At 32.3% G+C, this 24,138-nt stretch overlaps 3 protein-coding genes across 6 annotated transcripts; all 3 read right to left on the reverse strand.

Annotated features, from left to right (window-relative positions):
- Positions 1-309: 309 nt before the first annotated feature.
- Positions 310-2,768, reverse strand: LOC105779535 (B3 domain-containing transcription factor VRN1). Of its 2 annotated transcripts, none has more exons than XM_052629300.1 (4): positions 2,560-2,768; positions 1,118-1,679; positions 834-1,039; positions 310-736 (listed from the first exon to the last, which is right to left on the reverse strand). In XM_052629300.1, exons 1-4 carry the CDS (start codon positions 2,653-2,655, stop codon positions 488-490), a joined length of 1,113 nt encoding a protein of 370 aa, XP_052485260.1. In that variant the 5' UTR covers positions 2,656-2,768; the 3' UTR covers positions 310-487. The 2 variants fall into 2 exon arrangements, with proteins under 2 accessions (XP_052485260.1, XP_012458783.1); XM_012603329.2 differs by having other exon boundaries at positions 1,118-1,664; positions 2,560-2,767.
- A 1,226-nt stretch (positions 2,769-3,994) lies between these two features.
- On the reverse strand, positions 3,995-7,307 carry LOC105779533 (B3 domain-containing transcription factor VRN1). 3 transcript variants are annotated; one of them, XM_012603326.2, is made up of 4 exons: positions 6,961-7,307; positions 5,000-5,501; positions 4,717-4,916; positions 3,995-4,639 (listed from the first exon to the last, which is right to left on the reverse strand). In XM_012603326.2, the coding sequence occupies exons 1-4, from the start codon at positions 7,018-7,020 to the stop codon at positions 4,283-4,285; spliced, it is 1,119 nt and encodes a 372-aa protein (XP_012458780.1). In that variant the 5' UTR covers positions 7,021-7,307; the 3' UTR covers positions 3,995-4,282. The 3 variants fall into 3 exon arrangements, with proteins under 3 accessions (XP_012458780.1, XP_052485066.1, XP_012458782.1); XM_052629106.1 differs by lacking the exon at positions 6,961-7,307 and adding an exon at positions 6,348-6,865; XM_012603328.2 differs by lacking the exon at positions 6,961-7,307 and adding an exon at positions 6,149-6,334.
- Positions 7,308-8,427: 1,120 nt separating this feature from the next.
- On the reverse strand, positions 8,428-15,908 carry LOC105779532 (uncharacterized). Its single transcript, XM_012603323.2, has 15 exons — positions 15,593-15,908; positions 14,863-15,265; positions 14,593-14,770; positions 14,370-14,509; positions 13,185-14,034; positions 12,921-13,021; positions 12,559-12,703; positions 12,405-12,473; positions 12,261-12,306; positions 11,023-11,489; positions 10,810-10,889; positions 10,085-10,220; positions 9,624-9,819; positions 8,992-9,074; positions 8,428-8,889 (listed from the first exon to the last, which is right to left on the reverse strand). Exons 1-15 carry the CDS (start codon positions 15,690-15,692, stop codon positions 8,767-8,769), a joined length of 3,117 nt encoding a protein of 1,038 aa, XP_012458777.2. The 5' UTR covers positions 15,693-15,908; the 3' UTR covers positions 8,428-8,766.
- Positions 15,909-24,138: the final 8,230 nt, after the last annotated feature.

Genomic DNA, 24,138 nt, shown 5'->3' on the forward strand with positions numbered 1-24,138 from the left:
AATATTAATATATTCCGTTAATTGTATATAATTTTAATTGATATAATAACAAATTTAACACTCGATGTTTACATATTTTGTCAATTTGGTTTTGATTCTAAAAGATTCAACACATTTAGTCTTAATATTTACACAAATTTTAAGAGCTAAATGTCGACCAAACTGACAAAACGTATAAACTTTGAGTGCTATATTTGTTATTATACCAATCGAAATTAAGCTCGGAAAACTATTTTTTTAGGTATCCATGTCCGACAATCATGTCTGACACGAATAATTCTCCAAAAATCCTCCAAATACATGAAAATCTTGAAAAAGAAAGAAATTGGAAATATAACATAGCAAAGAGTATAACTATATATACAAATTTAAGCTAAGGCAGTCATAAACTCCATGACCATATCCTACATGAAAGATGTACCTGAGAGTATTATTTAGTTGAAGAACGGAAGACTCGGTTATATTCGGGTTCAATGCTATCCTGATTTCAGTCTCGAAGAGCACGGAAAATGGTAACTTTCAGTACGATCTCCTTCGTATTAATCAACTCGAATATACAAACGTCTCCTTCATCCAAATTATTATCCAGGACGAATTCGGCCCATCCTTTGCTGAACTTCAAATTGTCGTTACAATAAACGCATTGAACCGGCCACTTTTTCCCTTCCGGTATCTGAAGCATGATGACCCCATCAACTCCGTTCAGATATCTCCGAGCAAAGCAACGGGGCAAATGCTGCGCAGAAGGAGAAAACGAAGTTAAGTCTACAAATATTTCGAAGCTCAATCAATAAATTGTATCAAAAGGGCCGAGTCTGAGTAACATAGCTTACGAGAAGTACTCCCTTGTATACATAAGAAGGTCGCAATATAATCCTGCAGAAAGGATTGTCGGGTTTGAACATAGAAGCCGCATGAAATGCACCCTGTTTTTCTTCTGTCGTAACATCTCTCCGTCTCCGAAGAACCCTTGGTGAGTCCAGGGTAGGAAGCTCTTCTTTCACTTTGAATTTCCGGAACGGCTCTTGTTCATCCATACCTTCAATGAATTAGAACAACATAAATCAATCAGTAACATACCTTATATAAAGAAAGTATTCGAGTTCATCGAGCTTACTAGGTTCAACTTCTTGTTTTATAGTGTATCTTAGTGTTTCGTTCGAGAAACATGGTCCACCTTCATCTCCGATACTCATAAGCTCAACCCCATTAAACTGAATGCCTTTGTCTAGAGTAGATTGAAACGTTGCTCGTAAATCACGCAACTCGTTTTCCTGATGCAGGCCTGTAGAGATCTTATATTTCTTCTTCTCGTGATCTAGACTTTCGTCGACATCTTTATCGACCAAAAAGTACGAACTAGAACCCGTAATCTCAGCAAAATCACCAGGTTCTCGAGAATTATTCGACAGATAGTTGATCTCTGAAGATTTCAGATTATACACATGAACACCAAAATGCGAATTACCTTCGTATTTAAAGACCACGAAATACCCGATGCAGATGGAATAGTATTCAACAAACGTGTTCCAACCATTATCCAGCCATATTCTTTTGTCCTCTTCCCTCAATTCCACTAGCCATTGACGACCACCCGGAACGGTGAGCGTAGCAACCGAAGAGAGTTCATCACCAAATTTCTTGACGAACTTATTCGGGATCCTCTGCGAGTACAAAACCTGAGTCAGAATCGATCAGAGAGATCATAGTATTGGTTCATTGATGCAAGGATTTTCAGACAACGATTTTCAAGCCTCTCCCGCCCGCTATGAGTAGGGGTTTAATCGAGCCAACCCAAATACTGGCAAGCTTGAGCTCGATTGAACATCTACTTTTAAGCCCAAATTCGGCTCTTGATATAATTGAGCTACTCTTGTTCAAATTAAACCTGTTTATCAATTCTTGAGCTCAATTAAGCTTGTACATACTTAAGTTCGAGCTCGACTCGATAATAAAACTTAAGTTAATAATATATTAAGGCTAATAACATAATTTAGTAATATAAAAATATTTAAAAAATATATTAATAATAAAAAGCTCGATAAGAGTTGCGAGCAGTTGAGTCAAGCCAAGTATTGATAAGCTCGAATATAAAGTGATATCTCGATACTTAAAAAGAAAAGGTATGTCTATACTCCCTGATAAATGGTATAATTCCCTTTTTAGCCTCTCTTAAAATTATAATTCAATTTAATCCCTCTTAAAAAAATATTCTTTTTCATTTTTGACTCCGCACAAAAATTAATAATTCAATTTAATCCATTTTAACATAGAATTTTTGGCTTCAATCCCAAAATCACACAAAACCCTCACAAGCCCAGAAATCAAAGAGGAAAAAAAAACAAAGGTAAAGTAGCAATATGAACAGCTCAAATCTTTAGGAATCAGCAATTTCCAGCAACCAAAATAAAGTTTAAAACTTTACAAGTATTAAAGATCAAACACTGATCTTAGATGATCCAACCCACAAGAAAGAGAAAACACCCTTTCATGCAAGAAAAAGAAAAGATGTAAATTTTCTCAGAAACCAAACAAAGAGAGAGAAAGTGAGGACTTAACTAGCTTCTTGTCTTGAAGGATGGAAGCCACAATTAACTTGTAGAAGATGCAAGAGGAATTGTTCAGGGGCAAAGATGGACCCACTGGTTGTGACATTGTTGCTTTTCTTTGATCATCTGAAACAAAAATAAAAAATAAAAATTCTGGGGACCAAATCCTAAGGATTTTTATGTATTCTTTGATAGTTTGATACTTTCTATGTTTATGCACTAAAAATGATTATTTGTTTGTTTGGTTAGTTGGTTTCTTTGGTAAACAATTATTAAAAATTTCTTTTTTAGCTACTTAATTATGAAAAATTATAAAATGATCTTTCAACTGTTATTAAATTCCTTATTTGGTCACCTCAACTATGAAAAGTTATAAAATGATCATTTAATTATTCAATTTTTATCTTTTTTTTTCACTCAGTTATCTTGAATTTTTGGATATTTTTATTTTTATGTTAGTTAATTGCCTAATTGAAAAAAAAAATTTAATAGTTGAATCACCGAGTCAGAACTTTATTTTTCATGCAGTACCAACCCTCAAACTAGTCCTATCCTACTGTGGGTCCAAACCACTACCAGATTCATTAAAATCTAAAGGAATTTGCTTACTTTTTGTAATAAAAAAACAATTGGTTTCATGTTTGTTTATTAATTGTGATTTTGCTATGGAAAACTACAAAAGTAATTGACAATTTTAAAAAGAGTTAATTGCACAGAGACCCTCAAATTTATAGCTCAAATTACCATGTTCTCTGATGTGAAAGTTCTACATGTTTTCAGATGGGTTAATATAACTTTTAATTTGATAATTAGGTACACTTTTGTACCTATAATTTTTTAATCCATCAATTTGGTAACAATACATTTACTTAGTTTGAAGGACCAAAATAGACTTAATTACAAAACGTAAGGACTAAAAGTTATATTAACCCTTTTCAAATTGTTAAGTTAAAAGGGTAAACTACACCCATTGTTACTAACTGATGACTGAGCTGTTTAAAAATTTTCATTTGTCATTTGGATTGTTAAAATTATTATTATATGATCTTCTCTGTTCCCACCACTTACACCAATTGAAAGCTCTCTTTCTCATTTTCTCGTACAACTTAATTTTTTTCATGAAACAACTTTGAACGTAACAAATTTCGAATCAAAATCTGAACAAGTTTTTTCTCCAATCTTTATTATTGACCATCAAATCAACTTGAATCTAAACTATGTTCTACTGTTTAATAGGTATTGATCCACTATACCAATTTGACTCGTCTAATTGTCACCCGAAACTCGCTAAAGACTTTAACAAAAAAAAAAAGCTTAACTGCCAAATTACTTAAATAAATACTTTCAAATAAATTATTGAATTAAATATAAATTTTTAAATAATTAAATAACTATTTTATAACTTTTTTTTAAATTAAGTGACTAAAATGTAATATTACTAATAGTTTAATGAACTTGAGTATAATTTACCCAACTTAAAATGTAGCATAAAAACTACGTCACGAGGAATTCAAGCCAAAAGCAGTGAATGAAAATTTCAAGCCAATAAAAAACAGACCACAAAAATCAAATCCCAACACCCCATTTTCCTTCCCTCAAAGTTCAACGTCGTCATCATCATCACCTTCATTGCTCCATTTACAGTCCTAAACAAACCCCACAAAAGAAAAATTTTGTATCTACTCTTCTAGGCAACTAAAAATCTTCCCCCCATTAAAAGCTTTTTATGGACATCAAAATGGCATGCTCTTATCGACCCGGATCGGTTTCACATCATCTGGAAGGGTATGTTCACTATATGTTAGCTGGTTTAACTCGGGGCGGCATTTCATTGAGACTGGTGCGCTTTCCCTTACACGAAATACAGTAACTTTAAGCACAAATTCCCTTGATCTGAGCAGCTCGAAGATACAGACATCTCCTTCGCCCAAATTATTCTCCAACGTAAACTCGTACCATCCCTGACTAAACTTGGCTTTGCCACCTCTATAACGACATCGAACGGGCCATTGTCTCCCATCTGGAAGCTGAAGTTTAATAAATCCCGAAACCCCACTTAGATACTTCTCAGCAAAGCATGATGGTAAGTACTGCAACGACACATCAAAAAGAACAGTGAGGTATGCTATAGGTTGAATCGGAGAAGACATGTATGGTCAATACTCACCATAATACATCCCCGGTATAGATATGATGGTCGTAAGACAACTCTGCAGAAAGGGTTCATCGGCTCAAACGATTTGGCTGTGTTAATTGCCCTCTCTCTTTCTTCTGTTGTCACGGTTCTCTTTCGGGCTGAAGCACTTTCGTATAATCTAAAGTTTGTATACACATCATATTCACGTCCAACAGATGAATCCGGTTCGGCTACATTTCGTACAAACAATAATGAGAAATTCCGATTCCTTATGCACTGCAAAAAAGAAAAAAAAACAGTTTCGAGAATTTACCATGATCAAACTTCTGCTTTTTCCTCCCAGGCTTGTTTGGTTTTGATAGCACTGCACCTCGAAAAGATTGGCTATTCATGCCCTTTAACGCACGAAAATTGATTTCACCGCTCCAGTTCATGCAGTTATTAACTTTAGACCTGGAAAACAAATTCTGCAGTGCTGGAGAGATGCATTCATCATCTTCAAGTTCTTCAAATGGATACGGTTTTCTATGATAGTATTGTGTACCGACGAAAGCATTAGTCTGATAGTTGATTTCCGAGTTATACAAACTAAATATACTAACACAGAAACAAGAATTCCCTTCATATCTGAAAACCAATAAGTAGCCTGCACGGATATAGTACCGCTCTACAAATTCCTGCCAACCCTCGTGAAACCAAACCTTCTTGTCGGCTTTCCTTATTCCTACACGCCAAACATGACCATCAGGAACAGTGAGAGCAGCAGCAACAGAAAGTTCGTCCCCGAATTTCTTAACAAAGTTATCGGGGATCCTCTGCAGAACCCAAATCAAGTTAGGCTTAGTTATCTGACAAATAATAAAATCGGGACTTGAATGGTTTAAGTGCATATATACATCATAACACATAAACATGGCTACTATAATCATATAGCTAAAAACCGAATCCATATATGCTTTTTTCCAATGACCAAACAACCAAAAAAGGATAAAAGATTAAAATCTAAATTCCGTAAATACAATGTCGATGAACTTTCTTATCTGGTTCATAAAATACCATTACATGCCAACCACTTGATGCCAAATTGAAGAAACTTACTAGCAGTATAAGTACAAGGAGAATGTCATACAAAAGACAGCAAAGCATGGATGATAGTCATCGGATTCTCGATCCAAATAATATGCACCAATGAAGAGTGACATAAATAAGACAGCTGGTATTATCTCGATTTCTTTATCTGAAAGTCAGGCAAATAATACTCTCATGGAATCCTAGCTAGAAATATATATTACATTCTATAGAGATCCTGCTGCACTTCTAATTTTCAGTTTCGATTGATTCCATTCGTATTAGAAACACAAAATTTTTTACCCCGAAAAAAAACAAACAAACATGAGGTATACTGGCCCTAGTTATCCTATTCGATCCAACAAAATCTGGGAAACAAAGAATTTTATCCTACCATCACATAGATGTGCTGTGACTTCCACACTCCCCTTTCACATTAAGGGGTGCATTCGGGAAGCTCAAACCAAACATATACCAGCTTTTAAAACACGGCAGATCGGTCCGGAGTGTACAAATTAGTATGATTTCACTCAAATGCAAGGAGATCATGAGAGATGAACTAAAATTTTACAAGGCAAACTAATTTAACTTACACCATTGAACCTTTTTTCCACCAAATGAAACCCATTAAACTGAACCATCACACCACTTAAAATTTCAAACAACAAGCATTTCACTCTATTCAGCTACATGACAAGGACCTGCGTGACGGACCCACGGATACTTCAAGAGAAAAATGGAAAAGTCGGAAATAGCCACTCGATTACACTTGTTTCAGGACAGTATTTCCTGCAAAACTGAACCCTAAAATGAAAGGAAAAAGTAACCCTAAACCCTAAAATCTAACAAATAATAATAATTTCAAGTTATAACCATATCATCAATTTCAGTCATAATAACTCGTCAGAAGTACTGAATAACAAACTTAACTAAAAAAATCCACACATTTACATAAAATGAGACTCCAACACTGGGATTTCGAAGCTCCCAAGGTTTCAACTTTGCCATTAAAAAAAGTTAATAATAATAATAATAAAACACAAAACAAGCAAAACCCATAATCAATTTCTATCATTTTTCAAGACTACTTTGCTAACCCCCCCCCCCGCCCCACCAAAAAAAAACCAGATAAAACCATAACCAAAAACAAAAATGGAGACTGAAAGAAAAAAGAGAGAAAATTTGGGGGTTTTATTAGTAATTTACCAGTTTCTTGTGTTGAAGGGTAGTGGAGAGAATAAGCTTATGGAAAAAAGGGCGTGGCATTTTGGAGAAAATGGTCAGCTCAATTTCAAAACCATGTGAAATGATGTTGAATTTGAAGGACAAAAGCTTACTTTCTCAAATTACATGTAATTCTACTCATTTATGTATCTATCTATATATACAATATATATTTTATCCCTTTCATTGATAGAAAGAGATTTGAGATCTGGGTCTTCCCTTCTTCTTTCTGCTTTTTTACTGATTTTTCTTTTTCTTTTTTCTTCTCTGGCGCTCTAAAAGAAACCCTTGAGCTTAAAAGTTGAGCCGAGTTTTTATCGCATTTGTGGACTCACTTACTCACCCACTGAGTGGAAATACCACGTGGAATTTGAGCTAAGTAAGGGCGTTCGAATAATACTTGTATTTTGATAAATTTAGTTTTTATATTTTAAAAATTAAAAATTTAAATTTTAAACCTTTTTATTTTTTATTAAAAAATTTTAATCCAAGCATTATTAATATCTTTATCAAAATTAGTCAAAATATATTTATTTTTTTGTCAATTATATGCTACATCATATGAATATAACTTAATCAACGTGTTGAATTAGAAAATTTTGATGAAAAATATTATTAATTTTAATGATTAAACTGAAATTTTGGATGAGAAAATTATTAAAAATTCAACTGTTTAAATATAGAAATTAAATTGTGAAATTAATAAAAATACAGAAATATACAACCTATAGCTAATTTCCTCTATTTATAACTAAATTTAATTATCTAATAATAAGTGAAGTCGAATATTTTAATGCTTTAATTAATTTTAAAGTCAAGCACTAAGACATTCCAATCAAATTATTTAATATTTGAATTATTCTTTCTAAAACCTAAATAATTTAGGAAGACAAATTACTTCGTATTATTAAATTTAGATTAAATTTAAATCAAAATTTTTATCCTCATACTGTTCTTTTTTAATTTTGTATTTTACGATTTTAATTTAAAAGAGATATTTGATAGCAAATAATTGAGAGTTTGTGGTGACTGAGAAAAATTATTCATCGATTGAATCATAAATTATTAAGGATCAATTGAGCCAAATTAAACTGACAGATTGAAACAATTCTTCATATTTGTTATTTTTGTATTTTCTAATGACCCAACTATTATCACAGCAAAAGTAGATCCTTGTATAAAAAAATCCCCATACTTTTTAGTCTTTCTATTTCTTAGACTGCCTACTCTCAATCTTAAGACTAGAAGCATAAATGAGATACAAATAATCTTCGGCTATTTGAGTTCGACTCGAAAAAATAATTTCAGACAAATTTTAAAATTAACCCAACCTGACTTGACCTCATTTTCGGAAGAAAAGAAAAATCCGACCGATTGAGTTGGAGTCCGTCGGTTTCAGATTTTTTACCATCCCTTCTTGCATATCCTATTAATTTATAAACAATCAAATAAAGGCATAAATTTCCATTACGAATCAATACAGGTTATCGGTCACTATGTTTCTTAAATGTTCCAAAAATTCCAACACAAAATCAACAGCAAATTCCTACTTCACGGCGATGAACTGATTTCTGTACAGACCATTATATCTACATTTACAATAACTATTTCCTAATCGACACTGGAAATGTCGGACACAACACGAAAAAAAATATTATACGAACACAACACAAGTATATGAATGGTCAAGTCTAAATTTGGTGTCAACATGACTGAGAGGAATAGTACTGGTAGACTTACATCGGTATTTTTCAGGTTCCTTGAGTCCGATCATCCAAAACGGAAATCCTACGCGACTTTAATTTGTTTCTTGCCATGAAGATCCTTCACAAGTTCCCGCATCTCGGGGAAAATAGATACGAGTAGAAGTTCTAATATCGCAAAAGCAAGTTGCTTCACACATATAGTGGACTGCAATGGATAATGGCATATAAATGCATTCAGAAAGTCTAAAATATCGAAAACTAAAAAGAAAGTACAAAAATTTCACTGGCAGAAAGATAAAAACTCAACCTGAGTGAAATAATAAATGTCTCTTGCACACCGTCGATATTGTTTATGCCCGATCAAGCTAACTAAGGTCGTCGGAGCTCCATCTGCCCAAAAAGGTCAAATCTTTTAGTGTAGCTCCGGGGAAGATAAAGGTATATTTATAAATAAACTGATCATGAACCATGTTAATAATAAACATGGTCAATTATTTGCACAACATGAGCTAATATCAACAAACCTGTTAATATAAACCAGACACAAGTGACTTGAGAGGTTTTAATTAGAAACATGACCATTGGACTCTGCACTAAGGAATTAATTCTAAACCATCAGTGTTGTCTGAACCAGACCAGACTGGTTAGACTGGGAACCTGCCGGAGTACCGGTCTGGTGAGAGATATAAAATCGTTGACTCAGAAACCGATACGGACTGTTTGAACCGGGCTAAAAATCGATTGAATTGATGATTGAACTGGTTTTTTTAATAATTTTTTATTTTTGAACTGCCCAAACTGGTGGTTTGATTGGTTCAACCACCGATCTGGTTCCAAAAACATTGTAAACCATCTGAAGCAACTATCGAGCGGACGGCAAGTATGTAAACCCCAGATCTGATGATGACAAGATACCACTAACGCAAAAAACATACTTACCAAAAAGCATTTTTTTGATGTCACTAGCTCTACGAGTAGCCTCAAGTTGTTGCTCAAAGGACCCAGGTTTAGAGACATTACTCCCACTAAACTGGCTGGAGGTCCCTGAAAGTTGCTGGTTCGGCTGTTGGGTATCACCAAATTTGCTCTGAATGTTCACCAATTTTGTAAAGAACGTACCACCTGGCCATAGAACCTGGGAGAAAAATAGGACATTAATAGAAATAGAAGATTTGTGCATGGCTATTCGAGTCTTTTTACTAGGTAACAAGAGGAAAGAAAATCGAAAGTTTATTTTGTTTCTTCTCTCCTCTTTTCAATTCCACTCTTCCAATCCTTCCACTTTTCCACTAAACTAAGCAGACCCTAATGACAAAAAGTCATGCTTTTACAGCATCAGATGCTGAGCCAATTAACAGTCTTAGTTAAATTTCAATGCTTCTAAAGTGTTTAGCACTTACATCTTGAACCCATCGAATCCCTAGGGCAACAGTGTCTTCCCTCCGAAGCCAATAAATCTGCCTCAAAAGCCAGTCATCAATGGCATCCTCCATAACCAGCTGTAATATTTGCTTAGATATCCAAAAGACCTGTCTTCTGCATTAATGAAATAATACGCATGTTTATGCAAAATTATTCTAGAAAAGTGTCATTTTAGAACATCATAACGTGCAATTAAAGTTTAACAAGATCCCACACACTGAAAGACCAGACAATTACCACTGGATAAAAGGAAACAAGAAAAAGGCTTGAAGCAGTAATTGATAATTCAAGCATGCCAGTAGTCTGAAGCATTTAAATCTATGTTAGCAGTGTTTCATCATGCAACCTTTTTCATAAAAGATTGAACAACAGATTACTCAAGAAGATATTATTATTTTTGCTGGTTCCAAGATAGATAATCAACCCACCATATCAACCAGTCCACTCCTATGCTACAAAACAGCAATGTATACGGCTTAAATAACTGAGCAAATATACCCTTAATAATCAATCTAGACTAAAATGACCACATAATTTACAAACTAATCAAAATTACAGGTAAAGAAACATTAGTAATACCTCAGTCCAAGGTCCAATATAATTTTATGAGAATCTTTCCAAATTATACTAGCCGAATGGTAGAATACAACATTTCAACAATTAATTAATTCAAAACTATGGAAATAATCAAAACTTAGCTCACCTTAGCCAGCCTCTTCTCTTCAGCTGAAACACCTTATCAACTAGATTCAGCAAAGGTACACTCACATTAGGTGGTGTCCACTGCACAAAAGTCAATAGGTAAACATTTGAACTTCCAAGTATTGGTGGCAAAAAATGTCTTAGAATAAGCTAAAATCATATTATCAGTAGGAACTAAAAAGATAAATAAAAAAGCAGCGCTAAAGCATGCTACCTCGGGGGGCATTCCAACTGGATCCTCCCAAGGGCTGGATGTTGATGAAAATTTTACTTCAGGAAATCCACCCTGGCCAAGTAATTCAGGTTTCACACCTAAATCCTGTTTCTCAGGAACAAAATTGTCAGGTTCTCCACCTTGTTCTATCACCTTTGGTGGCAAACTCTTTGACTTCAATTCATCCTCTGAATGCGAGCCATGACCTTGTGGACCAGATCTATCATCCTGATCATGGCTACCATCCTTGTACCGTTCGTCATTGTCAGAAGCACTATTCACTGTTTCTAAGTTACTTTGCCTAGAAATGTCCTTAGCCATCTCATCTGCATTCCATGACAAGGTCCTGTCAGCTGAAGAAGAGGCTTCAATAGGAAGAGAAGATGAACCGACAACTTTGCGCATTAAGCCATCTGATACTCCTCTAAACTGGCGTACGATGTCGTCCACAGCATCATCCACATTGACTGTTTATAAACAGGAGAAATGGAAAAAGTCAGGAAGTAATCTGCAATAAAAATGATCAAAATATTAAGCAAGAAACCAGCCAAGTTAAAACCAAACTCTAGACCATAGTGGTAGAATCAAACCAATAACCAAAAGATCCATGTATGATTTTCAGTAAATTCGACAAAGGATAATCATTTACCATTCTAAGATAATAGGCCGTAGGACAACCAAGCATATAGATTCAAATATTCATGCGATACTAAAGAGTTCACAGTGAGAAGAACAGTAACACAACTATGTTATTTTTATTCTCAAATCATTTAAAATTAAAAGTAAACCACCATAGCAAGTAAAATGGAAAATATTGAATTGCACAATCCAATTGGCTTAATGATATGTGCATAGGTCCCTGATCAAAGAGCTGGATTTGCATGCCTCTTCCCACAGCACACACACACACACATATAAGAACCAGCTACAGAATTTTAACAGAGTAACAAGACATGTAATCTCTGGAAGTAGAGATACATAAAGCGAATCAGTGTAAAAGGTGAACCAAGTAATACTGCTACACCTCATCTAGCAGACAACTGTACTTTTAGATGGAAATGTAATGCACACGATTGCATTCCTAAACATCTAGAAGCCCACTTGGAGCATCTCTAAACCCTTTTTTCAGGACAATCTTGATGTGTTGAAGTAATGTTGGCAGCAGCTAACAGCTGGAACCCATGTATAAACAGCGAGAATAGCATGCTAAGTGATAACCAAGAAGCGGAACAACATACCTGCAAGGGTTCTCATCACCGAAGAAGATTTTCCAAACGAGTAATTCTTCAAAAGCAAAAGACAACCACAACATGAATCAGATGTCATTCATCCTACCCACAGGAAACAAAGTAGCACCTTACGTCACAAAGATACACACAAACCTTTGAGGAAACACTTAAAAAATCCCACACTTCATGCTGTTCAGCCACGTTGGCTTTAGACAACAGATCCTGCAAAAAGGTGGCTTAGCTGAAGCAACAGGTTTAAAAGTAAATATGTTACCCAAAAAAAAAAAACCGCTATGAAATAAATTACTTGTAGATATTTGTCAAGCTGAATGCAGCGCTGATGAACTAAAGCATCCTCAGTGCTTGATGAAAATATCGTTTTGGGAGGTAAATGCAATGTATAATTAGGAATTTCTTTAAGATGTCTATGCAACCGTTCAAAGTTACTGTATCTGAAAAAAAAAAAAACAGAAAAAAGTAATCACTCAAAAAGAAAATCAATCAAAATTTTGGAGCTTTATGTTTTTCTCTTCAGACAAACATGTAGAGACTTAAACTCTGAAGACTTTAAAATATCAAAGGGGCAATCAAACAAGTAAAGACCCTTAAACAAATGGATTTTTATTTTTAATTTTTAAAGGGGAAAAAAAGTGTTTGGTGAGATAAAACCTTCTCTTGACAAACCAAGTTCTGTTTTCTGCATCTGTCACAGAAATTGAATAAACTGCGAATGGTTTTGATTTAAGTTTCTCAAAGTATGCTCCAATAACCTGCAGAGGTAGACACAGGATGGCAAATCAATCACGTATCATGTTTCAACACCATCAAGCTCAAGAAGCTGTTTTAATTTAGATTCCATGTCACATTTGGATTCATCTGGCAGTTCAAACTTGTATTAGCATAACTTGCACCAATTTTTACGGGAAAACTCACCCGACATGTAAGTTTTGGAGTGTGTGGTTCCTCATTGTGAAGCACCATATTAGAGGCAATCTTGCCACTATATTCTTCACTATGCCTGCCAACATCATGGCTGTAGAACTCAGAAATTGGCCTTCCAATATCTCCTGTAAGTGCCTTCTTTATATCAGGTTTAACTTTCAAGTCAGAGGTACTGCTGGATCTCCTAAGCCTATTCTTATTTCCATCAGCAGCTTGCTTGCTGGCATCAGTATGTTTTCCGACAAGATGATCTCCTTCAAATGATGATGACTTGTTAAACTCCAATTCCAACTTCGTGCCGGTAGTGTTATCATCACATAACTGAGTGTCATTACTTAAACCAGGCATCAGCTGCATCACATTTTTCTCTTCCCTTCCAGTTGAAGTTCCAAACTTGCTGGTAGAGATTTCACTGCCTGAATTCCCTGTTAATACTGCACTCTTTGTCACAGAATCCTTTGTAATAGATTCTTGAAATCCTGCTTTTTCATGTTTGTTCTTCTTTTTGTAGTTTCTTCCTTTAGTCCACATGTTTTCAAGATTTTCAGGGGCAAGAACTTCAGTTCTTCTTTGAGTTGCTGCCTCTAATATTCGAGCCCAATCAGCTGGTCGAGGCTGTACTGATTCTTCCTCATATCTGTTACAATCTGAATATGTTTCTTTCCTATCATCAATTCTAGCCAAAGTCAAATCAGCTCCTTGACTGTTTGAGGAAGATTTTTTATATGAGGTAGAATCGTCACCATGTACTCCTACTGAAGGCTGATCAGAACCAACCACCATCTTATTTGTATCATCTTTAATGGCAAGTAGAACATGTTCAATCACTTCATTGATATACCTGAGAACAAAACATAAAAGGGAAAAAGGTGGAGGAAACTTTATTAAGGAAAAGATCAAAGCTTATTTTTACCCAGGAAAAATGAATCGTCACAAGTAACTTCTAAACATTCTCTGCCTATCCTTTTACCTAAATTGGTCAAGACTAAGAGTGCCATTCCAAGCATCATGGCTTATATTCTAAACACTTAATAAGAATGCATTGCCAAATCAACCGCCAAAAATCTAGACCTAAAAGTTTAGGCTAACTCAGATAACTGTAACTGCAACTTTAAATGAAGAACTAATAACTATCTTAGAATTAAACACACAACAAATTATAGCTTAACAATTTACCCAGGGCTTGCCAATTTCAAAAGAGGTTGCAATACCAAGCAAGTTACAATCTCACGGGCAATAGTTCGAACCAGAGGACATTGAGCTTCTCGTGGTCTCAATACTATTGCTAAAATTCCACCGACAAGCTTCTGAATAACCTGGAAAAACACACAGAATCAAACAAAGAAAAACATAAAATGAAAAAGCAAAATGTGTTTTCTTTGGAACACTCCACTCACACCTTGTACTCACTCTCTGGTGAAATCAATGCAGGATGAAGCTCTTCAGAAACCAGAAGATGGTGTTTCAGTCTTTCATCCCTCTCCTCAGATGACAATGTTACCATAACATCAACACCTATTGCAGCTTGATTTCTTCTAAAGAGATCCAAGTGGTCCCCTATCAAATCAACTATATCCCTGGAACATTAGACAATCGTTTGAAATCCTTGAGCTTTAAAAAACATCAAATAATTTTACAATTGGAAAATATTGTTAAACCAAAAACCTACCTTGTTAGCAAATCAACAAGGTTTATCCTTTTCACCCTTCCTGATATTTCACCAATAGCATCCAAAATCACCGCACGCATCAATTCAGGGGTCTCCCTATCTGGAGTGATCTCCGAATACCATAAATCAGTAACAAAATCCTTGAGTATTTTACCAATAAACTCATTCATAGCTGACTCCACCATAGGAGAATCAATTTTCCTCTTCCACTTGGGCGGAGGTGGTGTGCTAGAAAGCCGGTAATCATTCACAGACAACTGTTTCTTCTCCAAATGAGATAAATAAGTTTGCGGACGAACTGATTTAATTTTCCATCTGAACTCAACCTCATTAGTTAAAATTCGCAATGCCGACAGTATAAGAACTGCTACAGGTAAATTCATCCACATTGATGTACTTGTATCTGCATCAATTAACAAAAGCAGAACAAAACAGGGAAAAAATTATTTACAACCAATTCCTATAGCAGAAATCAAACCACATTAACGCAAAACACAAATAGAAAACCCTAAATTAACCAATTAACAGAAATTAAAAATCCAAATGTTCAATTAATTCCAATAAAACGAAAATTGTCCAAAAAAAAAACAATTCCAAGAAACTTAACTACAGAAGTGAAGTAAAATCAAAGAATTCACCAATAACATATTAAAAAAATCAATAACAAAAAAAAAACACACGAACATAAACCAAAGAACTGCTACTGAAATCTTCTTATTAGTTAACTTACGAGACAAGAAGTAAGTGACGGCAAAGATTGCTATGACCCACCAAACTGTCCGTACTTTGGCTTCGTCGATCAGATCCTGTATCGTCTCCATCGGCTTCATTTTTTCACCTTTTTCTTTGATTTTCTTTCTCTTCGTATTATCTCCGATTTTTTTTCCAATTCGGGGAATTCAAGTCAATTTCTTGAATTCCCAGAATCTTTATTAAAATGGAAGAAAATTCAACACCGGAGAAGAAACTGAGAATAATTGAGTATTTTTCATATATATATATATATATATATATATTCTCTTGGATCAGCTTCAGCAAGTGTTTACTTTAGACGTGAAAAGAAAAAAAGAAAGAGATAATAGAGACGGGGGAAAACAGAAGAGCTGTCAACGGGTCGAGTTGGAATATAATGAAATGGTTAAACTTATCTCCAAGTCCATATACTTTTTGTGAATTTAAAATTTAGTCCCTTACTTTTATTTCGAAGAATTTAGTGTCTCTTTTTTTTTAAAAATTAAAATGCAAGTTTAATTATTAATATTATTAAAATTAATTTATTAAAAAAATAATTTTTTATTTAAAAATGCCATACTAATGAATTTAATGAAAAAATTTAGCTAGGGTTAACAATTTGATTTGAAATTTAAAATTTAAAAAGTAAATAGACTAAATTCATTGAAATAAAAGCACTAGACTAAATTAAAAATGTGTGAAGATATAGGGGCTTGGAGCATATTTAACCTAATGAAAATTTATAAAAGTTTATAAAAAAATATTTGATAAGTGAATTGTAGAAAATGTAACATCCCGGTGCTTTGACCCGATATTCGGATCGAGTACGGGAGTGTTACAATGAACAGAGTCTTATCAGTTTGAAAAATGTCTTACAGAAAAAAATTTGGTAAGACATTTTACGGAAATAAGAGGGTAATTTTATATTAACTGGAAAACCTTTTACGGTGAAACAAACGGAGCCTAAGTTTAACTCTATCATCGATCTTCGTATTCTCCTAATATTTAAAATTTACTCTTTATATTGTCTAACATTGATTTAATTTTATGGAAATTATAACATTAGTCATTAAATTATAGGTAGGTTTTCATTTTGGCTAGTTAACTAGAATAAGTTACAATTTGGTCACTAAAGTTTTCAAAATTGTTCTTTAAGTGGCACTTTTTAATTAGTATAATAACAATTTTATATTTTCTTTCAAATTGACCCTAATGATATATAAAATGATAAACAAAAACTAAAATTCTTTTTAAAATTTAGAAAATTATAAAATTAAAATTAAACTAAAAGTAATTAAAATTTTCAAAAATAAATACAATTAGAGAAAATGAGGAAAATTATTTTAAACCCTCCAATTTTTCTCTTTGTATTATCTGTAAAAAAATTCAATACTTGTTCTTTAAAAACAAAGGAAAAATAAAACATTAATCAAAATTATCAGTTCTGTTTTTTACCTCTTCAATTTATTGACAAAAGCTTTTTTTATAATAAAAGAAATTTTTTGAATATAATTTGTTTTTACAATTTCGGTTTTGAAAAATAATTTAAATAAATTGAATTTTTGAATTAAGTTTGAAGAAGAAAATTGTGGTATATTTTGTATTTTTGGCTAAAAATATGGCATCAGAGTCTATTTCACAAGCCTCTGTAATATCAATTCTAGATGTTCTTCAGGAGCATAGAACTTGACCTGAAAATATTACTAGTTTGGTTTCGAAAAACATTGATGAAGTGATGAGCTAACTTTTTTTTGTTTTGTTCTATTCTTAATTTGTTATTGGATTCTATTGAATGATATTTTTTTTTTATTTCTCATACATATTAGTTCTTCAACAATAACATTTTTTAGATTTTATTTTTCTAAAATTTTTATATAGAATTTTCTATTTTTAACAATTTTGAGTTTTTTTATAAGAATCAATGTCAATTTGATGGAAAATATAAAAGCTAAGGACTAAAATTATTATTATACAAACTAAGAAGGTATCACTTAATAGTCGGGTGACAAAGAAACAATTTTGAAAACTGTAACGACTAAAACGAAAACTTACACATCATTCAATGACTAACATTTTTTGTTTGAATTATACTAGGATATAATTTTTATATAGAGCCCTGCCACACTTTTTTCCAATCCCACCATTGTTTCTAGCAACCTCAACTTTAAAATCGAGTATTTCAACGGCAAAATAACATAATGTTTTAGTTCAAATTTTATTCATAACCCTTAGTAACCTTTGGTGATTCATACACTGTATGTACAAAATATAACCATTCATCACTCTAATATACGTATTTAAGTGCTCCAACTTACACTCTAAAATGAAATGCACCGAAGTGCTCCAACCTACACTCCAATATAGTCTCCATAGTTCTAATACTCGATTTTAAAGTCGAAGTTATTAGAAACGATGGTGGGGCTGGAAAAAAGAGCAACAGGCTCCACCAAAGATATCAAAACAACATCGTTGTAGTGTTTGGTGTGCTCTAGTGGGATTTTAGAACAATTAAGAAGGTTGTTTTGGGGGCTTGAAGGAGGATAATGAGAGTAAAGAAGAAGAAGGGACTTGGATGTAAATTTTGGATTTTAATATGGGTTTTAGATAAGGATTTAAGTGATTAACTTAAAAATTTTGTAATTTTTAAAGGGACTAAAAGAACAATTTTTATTTTTATTTTGCAAGTCTAGTCAGCAATTCGTTTAGGGTTTAACGACTAAGTGACCATTTTAGGGTGACCAAAATAGGAAGAACACCATTTAAAGTGATCTTCGGTGTAATTTATCCTATATTTAAATTTAAAGTGGTTCAATATGTAATTAAAAATGAACAAATGAATAAAATAAAGGGATAAAGCAATGTTTATTCTCTAAACTTTACAATTTTCCAATTTAGTCCTTGAAATTTTTTCTACATTAATCTCATAAGTTAGTAACTTTTCCTAATTTGACCCTAAATTTGGATTATGATGAGGTGTGCACCTAAAATTTTTAATAGATTATATAAAATCTAAAAATAACGAAATATTAAAAACGAAAAAAAAATTATTTCTTTTAAAAAATTTCAAACGATGATATGACACAATTTTAAAGTGTCACGTCATAATAACTTAACGAATTTTGAGTTTAGGGACCAAATCTGAAAATGATGCCAAATTCTTGAACCAATGAGGATAAAAAAATTCAAATACCAAGGTAAAAAAATTGCCAAATTCAGAAACTAAATATTATTGTCTCCATAAAATAAATAAATACCTCTATAAATAATATAAATGGTATGATTTTTTTTTTTTACAATTTACTTAGCAAGTGTAAAAGAGATTTATGCTATTCTTTTTTCTTCAAATTTTAGTCCTTAAAGTATATTGTTTTCCCACTTTGTTCATTAAAGTTTTTTTTACCCACTTCAATCCCTAACATTACTAGATGTTCCCAGTTTAATCTCTAATTTTATCATACATTCTCGATTCAATCCTTTGGAGATTAAAAAAGATTGATTGGGATATCCAGCCAATCATAAATTGCCATGTGTGGTACAAAGGCAAGTCCAATCAACAATCTGTTAATGAGATAGCAGTTGAGTGACCATTTTGAACAATTTTTCTAATGGTAGTGACTAAATTAATTAAAAAATAGAATAATCAAAATAGAGATACTATTTTAGGGTGACTAATGGGTTAATTTACCCTAAAATCTATAAAAAAAATGGAAATAGTAAAAGATAATAAAAAAAGTAATAAAATTATAAACTAATGTTAAAAATGGTTGTATCTTGGAATGGAGTATACATTCGCCAATCAATTTTAAAATATTAAAACTTATACAAAATTTTATTTTATTAAAATAGATTCAATTTGTATAAAATTGGATCTTTTTTAACCAAATTTTAATATTTTAAAATATATAAATTTTGAATGCTTTTCCAGTCTTATTGGTAGCATGTTTTATTTGACTTAGCTCATTATTTATTGTTTAGAGTAAGCTTCCTTCATTCACCATACTGTATATGTTATCTATTTTTTGTACTAATTTTTTTTAACATTAATCTCATTATATGTTCTTATCATATCTGTTCTGTTTGATACAATGCTTATAACTACCCATAGCCCCTCCCCAACGCTTAAATAGAAGGATAATGCGCTTCAGTACATTCAAACTTACGTCCTCTTGCACCGGCAACAATGCTGATACCAATTGAGCTAAAACTCAATTGGTTGTACCAAAATTTTTTAGAATAGTCAAACGCTCGACAACAGAGTTGAATTTAGAGAGATACAAACCTTTGGTTTGTATTTGTAATTATAAATATTAAGCCAATGAATTTGTATGTTAATATTTAAATATGCAGTTCACTTCTAAAAAAGTTATTTGCCAATTAAGATATTGATGTAGAGATATAATTTATCTGTGAGAGAGTAAAATAATATTTGATTGAGTTTTAGTTCGATTGGTATTAATATTATTGCTTGTGTAAGAGGATATGGGTTTGAGTGCACTGAAGCGCGTTTATCCTTCTATGTAAGGGTTGAGGATGAATTATGGGTAGTTCTAGGTATTTTTTATTAAAAAATAATTTTTCATTATTAAAATAAATTGGAAAAAAAATTATTCAAATTTATCACCAATTATAAATTCCGATTTATCGAATTATAACACAATATCCACATGGTAGCATATAATTGGTTGGATATCCCAATTATTAGTTTTTAACATGACTGGGAATGCCTAATAACGTTAAGAACTGAAATGAGCAAGAAGAAAATTTAAAAGACAAAATAAAGAAAACGATATATTTCAAGGATTAAAATGTGAATTAAACCATTCAAATTTAAGTAGGCTAAGTGGATATTCTTAAAACATATTTTACCCTGAATAAGGGTCCTTTAAAACAAGGGGTGGGGTGGGGTGGGGTTGGGCTGATGGGTTTGGGGGAGGTGACGACCACGTTCAAAGCAGGGCAGGAGTGATCTGCACGAAGAAACAAAGTTGAACAAAAATAATCAAAATTCAAAAGTGAATCGTGCCAATGTTGGATCAACTCACCTTATTTGCTGCATACATACACTCAATAGGTGAATAAAGTTTTTTTAAAGGTCCGACTGATGAGTTACAAACGATGATTCAACGATCAGTATTGTATATCAATATTCATCTTCGAGTAGAAGAACATACATTAGATCCAAATTAATTTGACAGCTAATATTAGAGATTGGAGAAGAAACCTGTTTGGATTTTGGTTCGAAGATTCATGGCTTTCAAAGTTGTTTTATGAAGAAAAAAATGAGTTGTAGAAGAGAAGGGGAAGGAAAACTTTCGATTGGTGCAGACGGTGCAAACAGATAATACCATACAATAACGATTTTAACAACACAATGACTTAAATAAAAACTTTTGAATAATTCAATGGCAAATAATTTAGTGATATTGGATTCAATCTTCTACCTAACAAACCCATCGCTATGTTTGTGAGTCATTATAATTATAATAATGTGGGTGTTATGATATGATATATGTATGAGCACGTATGTGTTTCACTGTGAGATATCTATATAATAAAATTATAATTTTATAAAGTTTTTAATTAAGTTGATGTCACGGATTAATCGAGAATTAACTCAATTGGAAGAAAAAATACATTTTTTACAAAATAAATTATATTATTTTGAGGGTATCTTTGTAACTTTATATATTTTATATAAAATAGAAAATTATATACACATAATAGGATCGAACCCATGCCTCGTTAATTTTTACTATTGATACTTTACCATTTAATCATGGCGCATTTGTTATTTACATTAATTTTTGTAAATATATTTGTTACATAATTTTATAATTTTATATAATTTTAATTTTTTACAACTTTTAAAAATTCTAACATATTTTTAACTTTTTAAAAAAATTATATATATTTATTTTATATATTTGTATTTGTATTTTTGATGATTACATCATTATGGCATCAACATATGACACGTGATGTTTATGATTGGTTAGATATCCCAACTGATTATTTTTAATATTAAGAGGACTAAGAAACTGAATTAAAAACGTCGATAATATTAGGAACTCAAGTAGGTCAAAAAACTTTAAGTATCAAAGTGAGAAAAACAATATATTTTAGAGACTAAAGTGTATATTAAACATTACTTTTACATAAATATTTAAACAAAACAAATAAAATACGAATCCAAACCTAAATAAATATTATTTATAAACACTTTACCCCTTTACTTATAACTCAATTTTTAATTAATTTTTATATAAATCTAATTTAAATATTATTTGATTGTGTATTGATGTGCTTCTATCATGATACTTAGATTTTTATTTTCACAAAACCAATGTAACACCCCTTAACCGTATCCAACACCGGAATAGGGTACGAGGTATTACCAAAACACATACACTTGTAAACGTATTTAACCGAGTTATAAAATTTCATCAAAATTAAAACTTTCAAAATAATTAACATGTTTCTATAACTTTTCACAATATATCCTCAAAATATTATAATCATAATAATTAGGGCCTGCGAGACCCGATACATACTCATGCAATTTAATGCTTCATTTCCATTTCATTCAATTCGCAATTTTCTCATGCTCATAATTTAAATCATATCACTAGCAATTTCCATTTAATTCACGTACAATTCAATGACATCAAATTCAAAACTAATACGTATTTACCATTTAACTCAATGTTTATTGATTATACCATTCAATAACACATTTATGAAATTCTCAATTTAGCAATGAAAATATCACTTTAGTTTGAATAACAACATCGTCTCGATATAAATACACTACCACTTATCCATTTACTTTAATTCTTTCGGGCCCATTTGTCACTTACCATCCTTAATCAAATTAGGAACAGTCACGGAAAATTGAGTACTTCACTTTCACTTTGCCATAGTATAACTATGGTCTTACGTATGATCACTTATCACTTGTCCCTGATCAGATAAGTGTAGCCACCTATCACTTTGTTTCTTGATCAAATAAGTGTAGCCACTTATCACTTTGTTTCTTGATCAGATAAGTGTAGCCACTTATCACTTTGTTTCTTGATCAGATAAGTGTAGCCACTTATCACTTTGTTTCTTGATCAGATAAGTGTAGCCACTTATCACTTTGTCTCTTGATCAGATAAGTGTAGCTAAAGCTATTACTTATCACTTTGTCTCTTGATCAGATAAGTATAGCCGAAGCTATCACTTATCACTTTTCACTTGTCACTTGATCAGATAAGTGTAGCTAAAGCTACCACTTATCACTTTGTCACTTGATCAGATAAGTATAGCCGAAGCTATCACTTATCACTTTGTCACTTGATCAGATAAGTATAGCCGAAGCTATTACTTATCACTTTCCACTTGTCACTTGATCAGATAAGTGTAGCTAAAGTTACCACTTATCACTTTGTCACTTGATCGGAAGTACTCAAATCCGCGTTCCGCTCAATTTGATCATTTATTCATATATCGGGCTTACCAACATGTGTTAATTCATAAACCATTCATGGTATTATTTCATGCCAAATCATATCTGAATATACCATACACACATACTATGAAACTTTATTTTCACACATGAGCTTAAACCATGACCAATAATGCACAAAAATAAGCATCATTCATATTTCATCGTTTATGAGTTATAATCAAACATATGACCATTTATACACGAATCATTCATATATTTCCCAATTTTCCTCCTCCTCCTCTCCATTCCACATCCTTAATGTGTATAACACACTTAAAAAACATTAACCATAATTTCAATATTCACTAACATGTATATTCAAAGCTATTTATCCGAGTCAGAGTCACTAAATTATTTTTATCCGGAGCTACAGAGCTCCAAATTAAGATCCGATAATTTTCCCTGAAACTAGATTCACATATCTTCATACCATAAAATTTTCATAATTTTTGGTTTAGCCAAATAGTATAGTTTATTCTTTAAAGTTTCCCCTGTTTCGCTATCTGACAATTCCGACCACTCTTCACTAAAAATTAATTATCTCATTGTACAGAATTCGGATGATGTTTTAGCTTGTTTCTTCTAAAAATAGACTCATTAAGGATTCTAACCATATAAACTATAACTCATAATCATTTTTTTACAATTTTTAATGATTTTCTAAAGTCAGAACAGGGGAACCCGAATTCATTCTGACCTTGTCTCACAAAATCTATTATATCTCATGATTTACAATTCCATTGCTTACATCATTTCTTTTATAAGAAACTAGACTCAATAAGCTTTAGTTTCATATTTTATTCATCCTCTAATTCAATCTCTATAATTTTTGGTGATTTTTCAAAGTTACACTACTGCTGCTGTCCAAAACTGCTTTAGTGCAAAATGTTGATTTCCATTTTGCCCCAAATTTCACAGTTTATACAATTCGGTCCTTTCTCAATTAACCCCTCAATTAATCTAATTTTCTCAATTAGTACTTTACTAGACATTATAAGTTGTTACACAACTATTGAAATTCAGAATTTCCACATATAACTCTATCTTCAAACTCT

Source organism: Gossypium raimondii, chromosome 4, assembly GCF_025698545.1.
Source record: "Gossypium raimondii isolate GPD5lz chromosome 4, ASM2569854v1, whole genome shotgun sequence".
NCBI classification, from domain to species: domain Eukaryota; kingdom Viridiplantae; phylum Streptophyta; class Magnoliopsida; order Malvales; family Malvaceae; genus Gossypium; species Gossypium raimondii.

Coding starts and splice junctions, on each gene's coding strand:
- LOC105779535 (XM_052629300.1), bottom strand. CDS start 2,655: ATGTCACAACCAGTGGGTCCATCTTTGCCCCTGAACAATTCCTCTTGC. Junction 1,680..2,559: donor TCCTTCAAGACAAGAAGCTA/GTTAAGTCCTCA, acceptor ATTCTGACTCAG/GTTTTGTACTCGCAGAGGAT. Junction 1,040..1,117: donor AAAACAAGAAGTTGAACCTA/GTAAGCTCGATG, acceptor AATTCATTGAAG/GTATGGATGAACAAGAGCCG.
- LOC105779533 (XM_012603326.2), bottom strand. CDS start 7,020: ATGCCACGCCCTTTTTTCCATAAGCTTATTCTCTCCACTACCCTTCAA. Junction 4,917..4,999: donor AAAGCAGAAGTTTGATCATG/GTAAATTCTCGA, acceptor TACGAAATGTAG/CCGAACCGGATTCATCTGTT. Junction 4,640..4,716: donor TATACCGGGGATGTATTATG/GTGAGTATTGAC, acceptor GTGTCGTTGCAG/TACTTACCATCATGCTTTGC.
- LOC105779532 (XM_012603323.2), bottom strand. CDS start 15,692: ATGAAGCCGATGGAGACGATACAGGATCTGATCGACGAAGCCAAAGTA. Junction 13,022..13,184: donor CTCCAAAACTTACATGTCGG/GTGAGTTTTCCC, acceptor CTACCTCTGCAG/GTTATTGGAGCATACTTTGA. Junction 12,474..12,558: donor AGCTTGACAAATATCTACAA/GTAATTTATTTC, acceptor ACCTTTTTGCAG/GATCTGTTGTCTAAAGCCAA.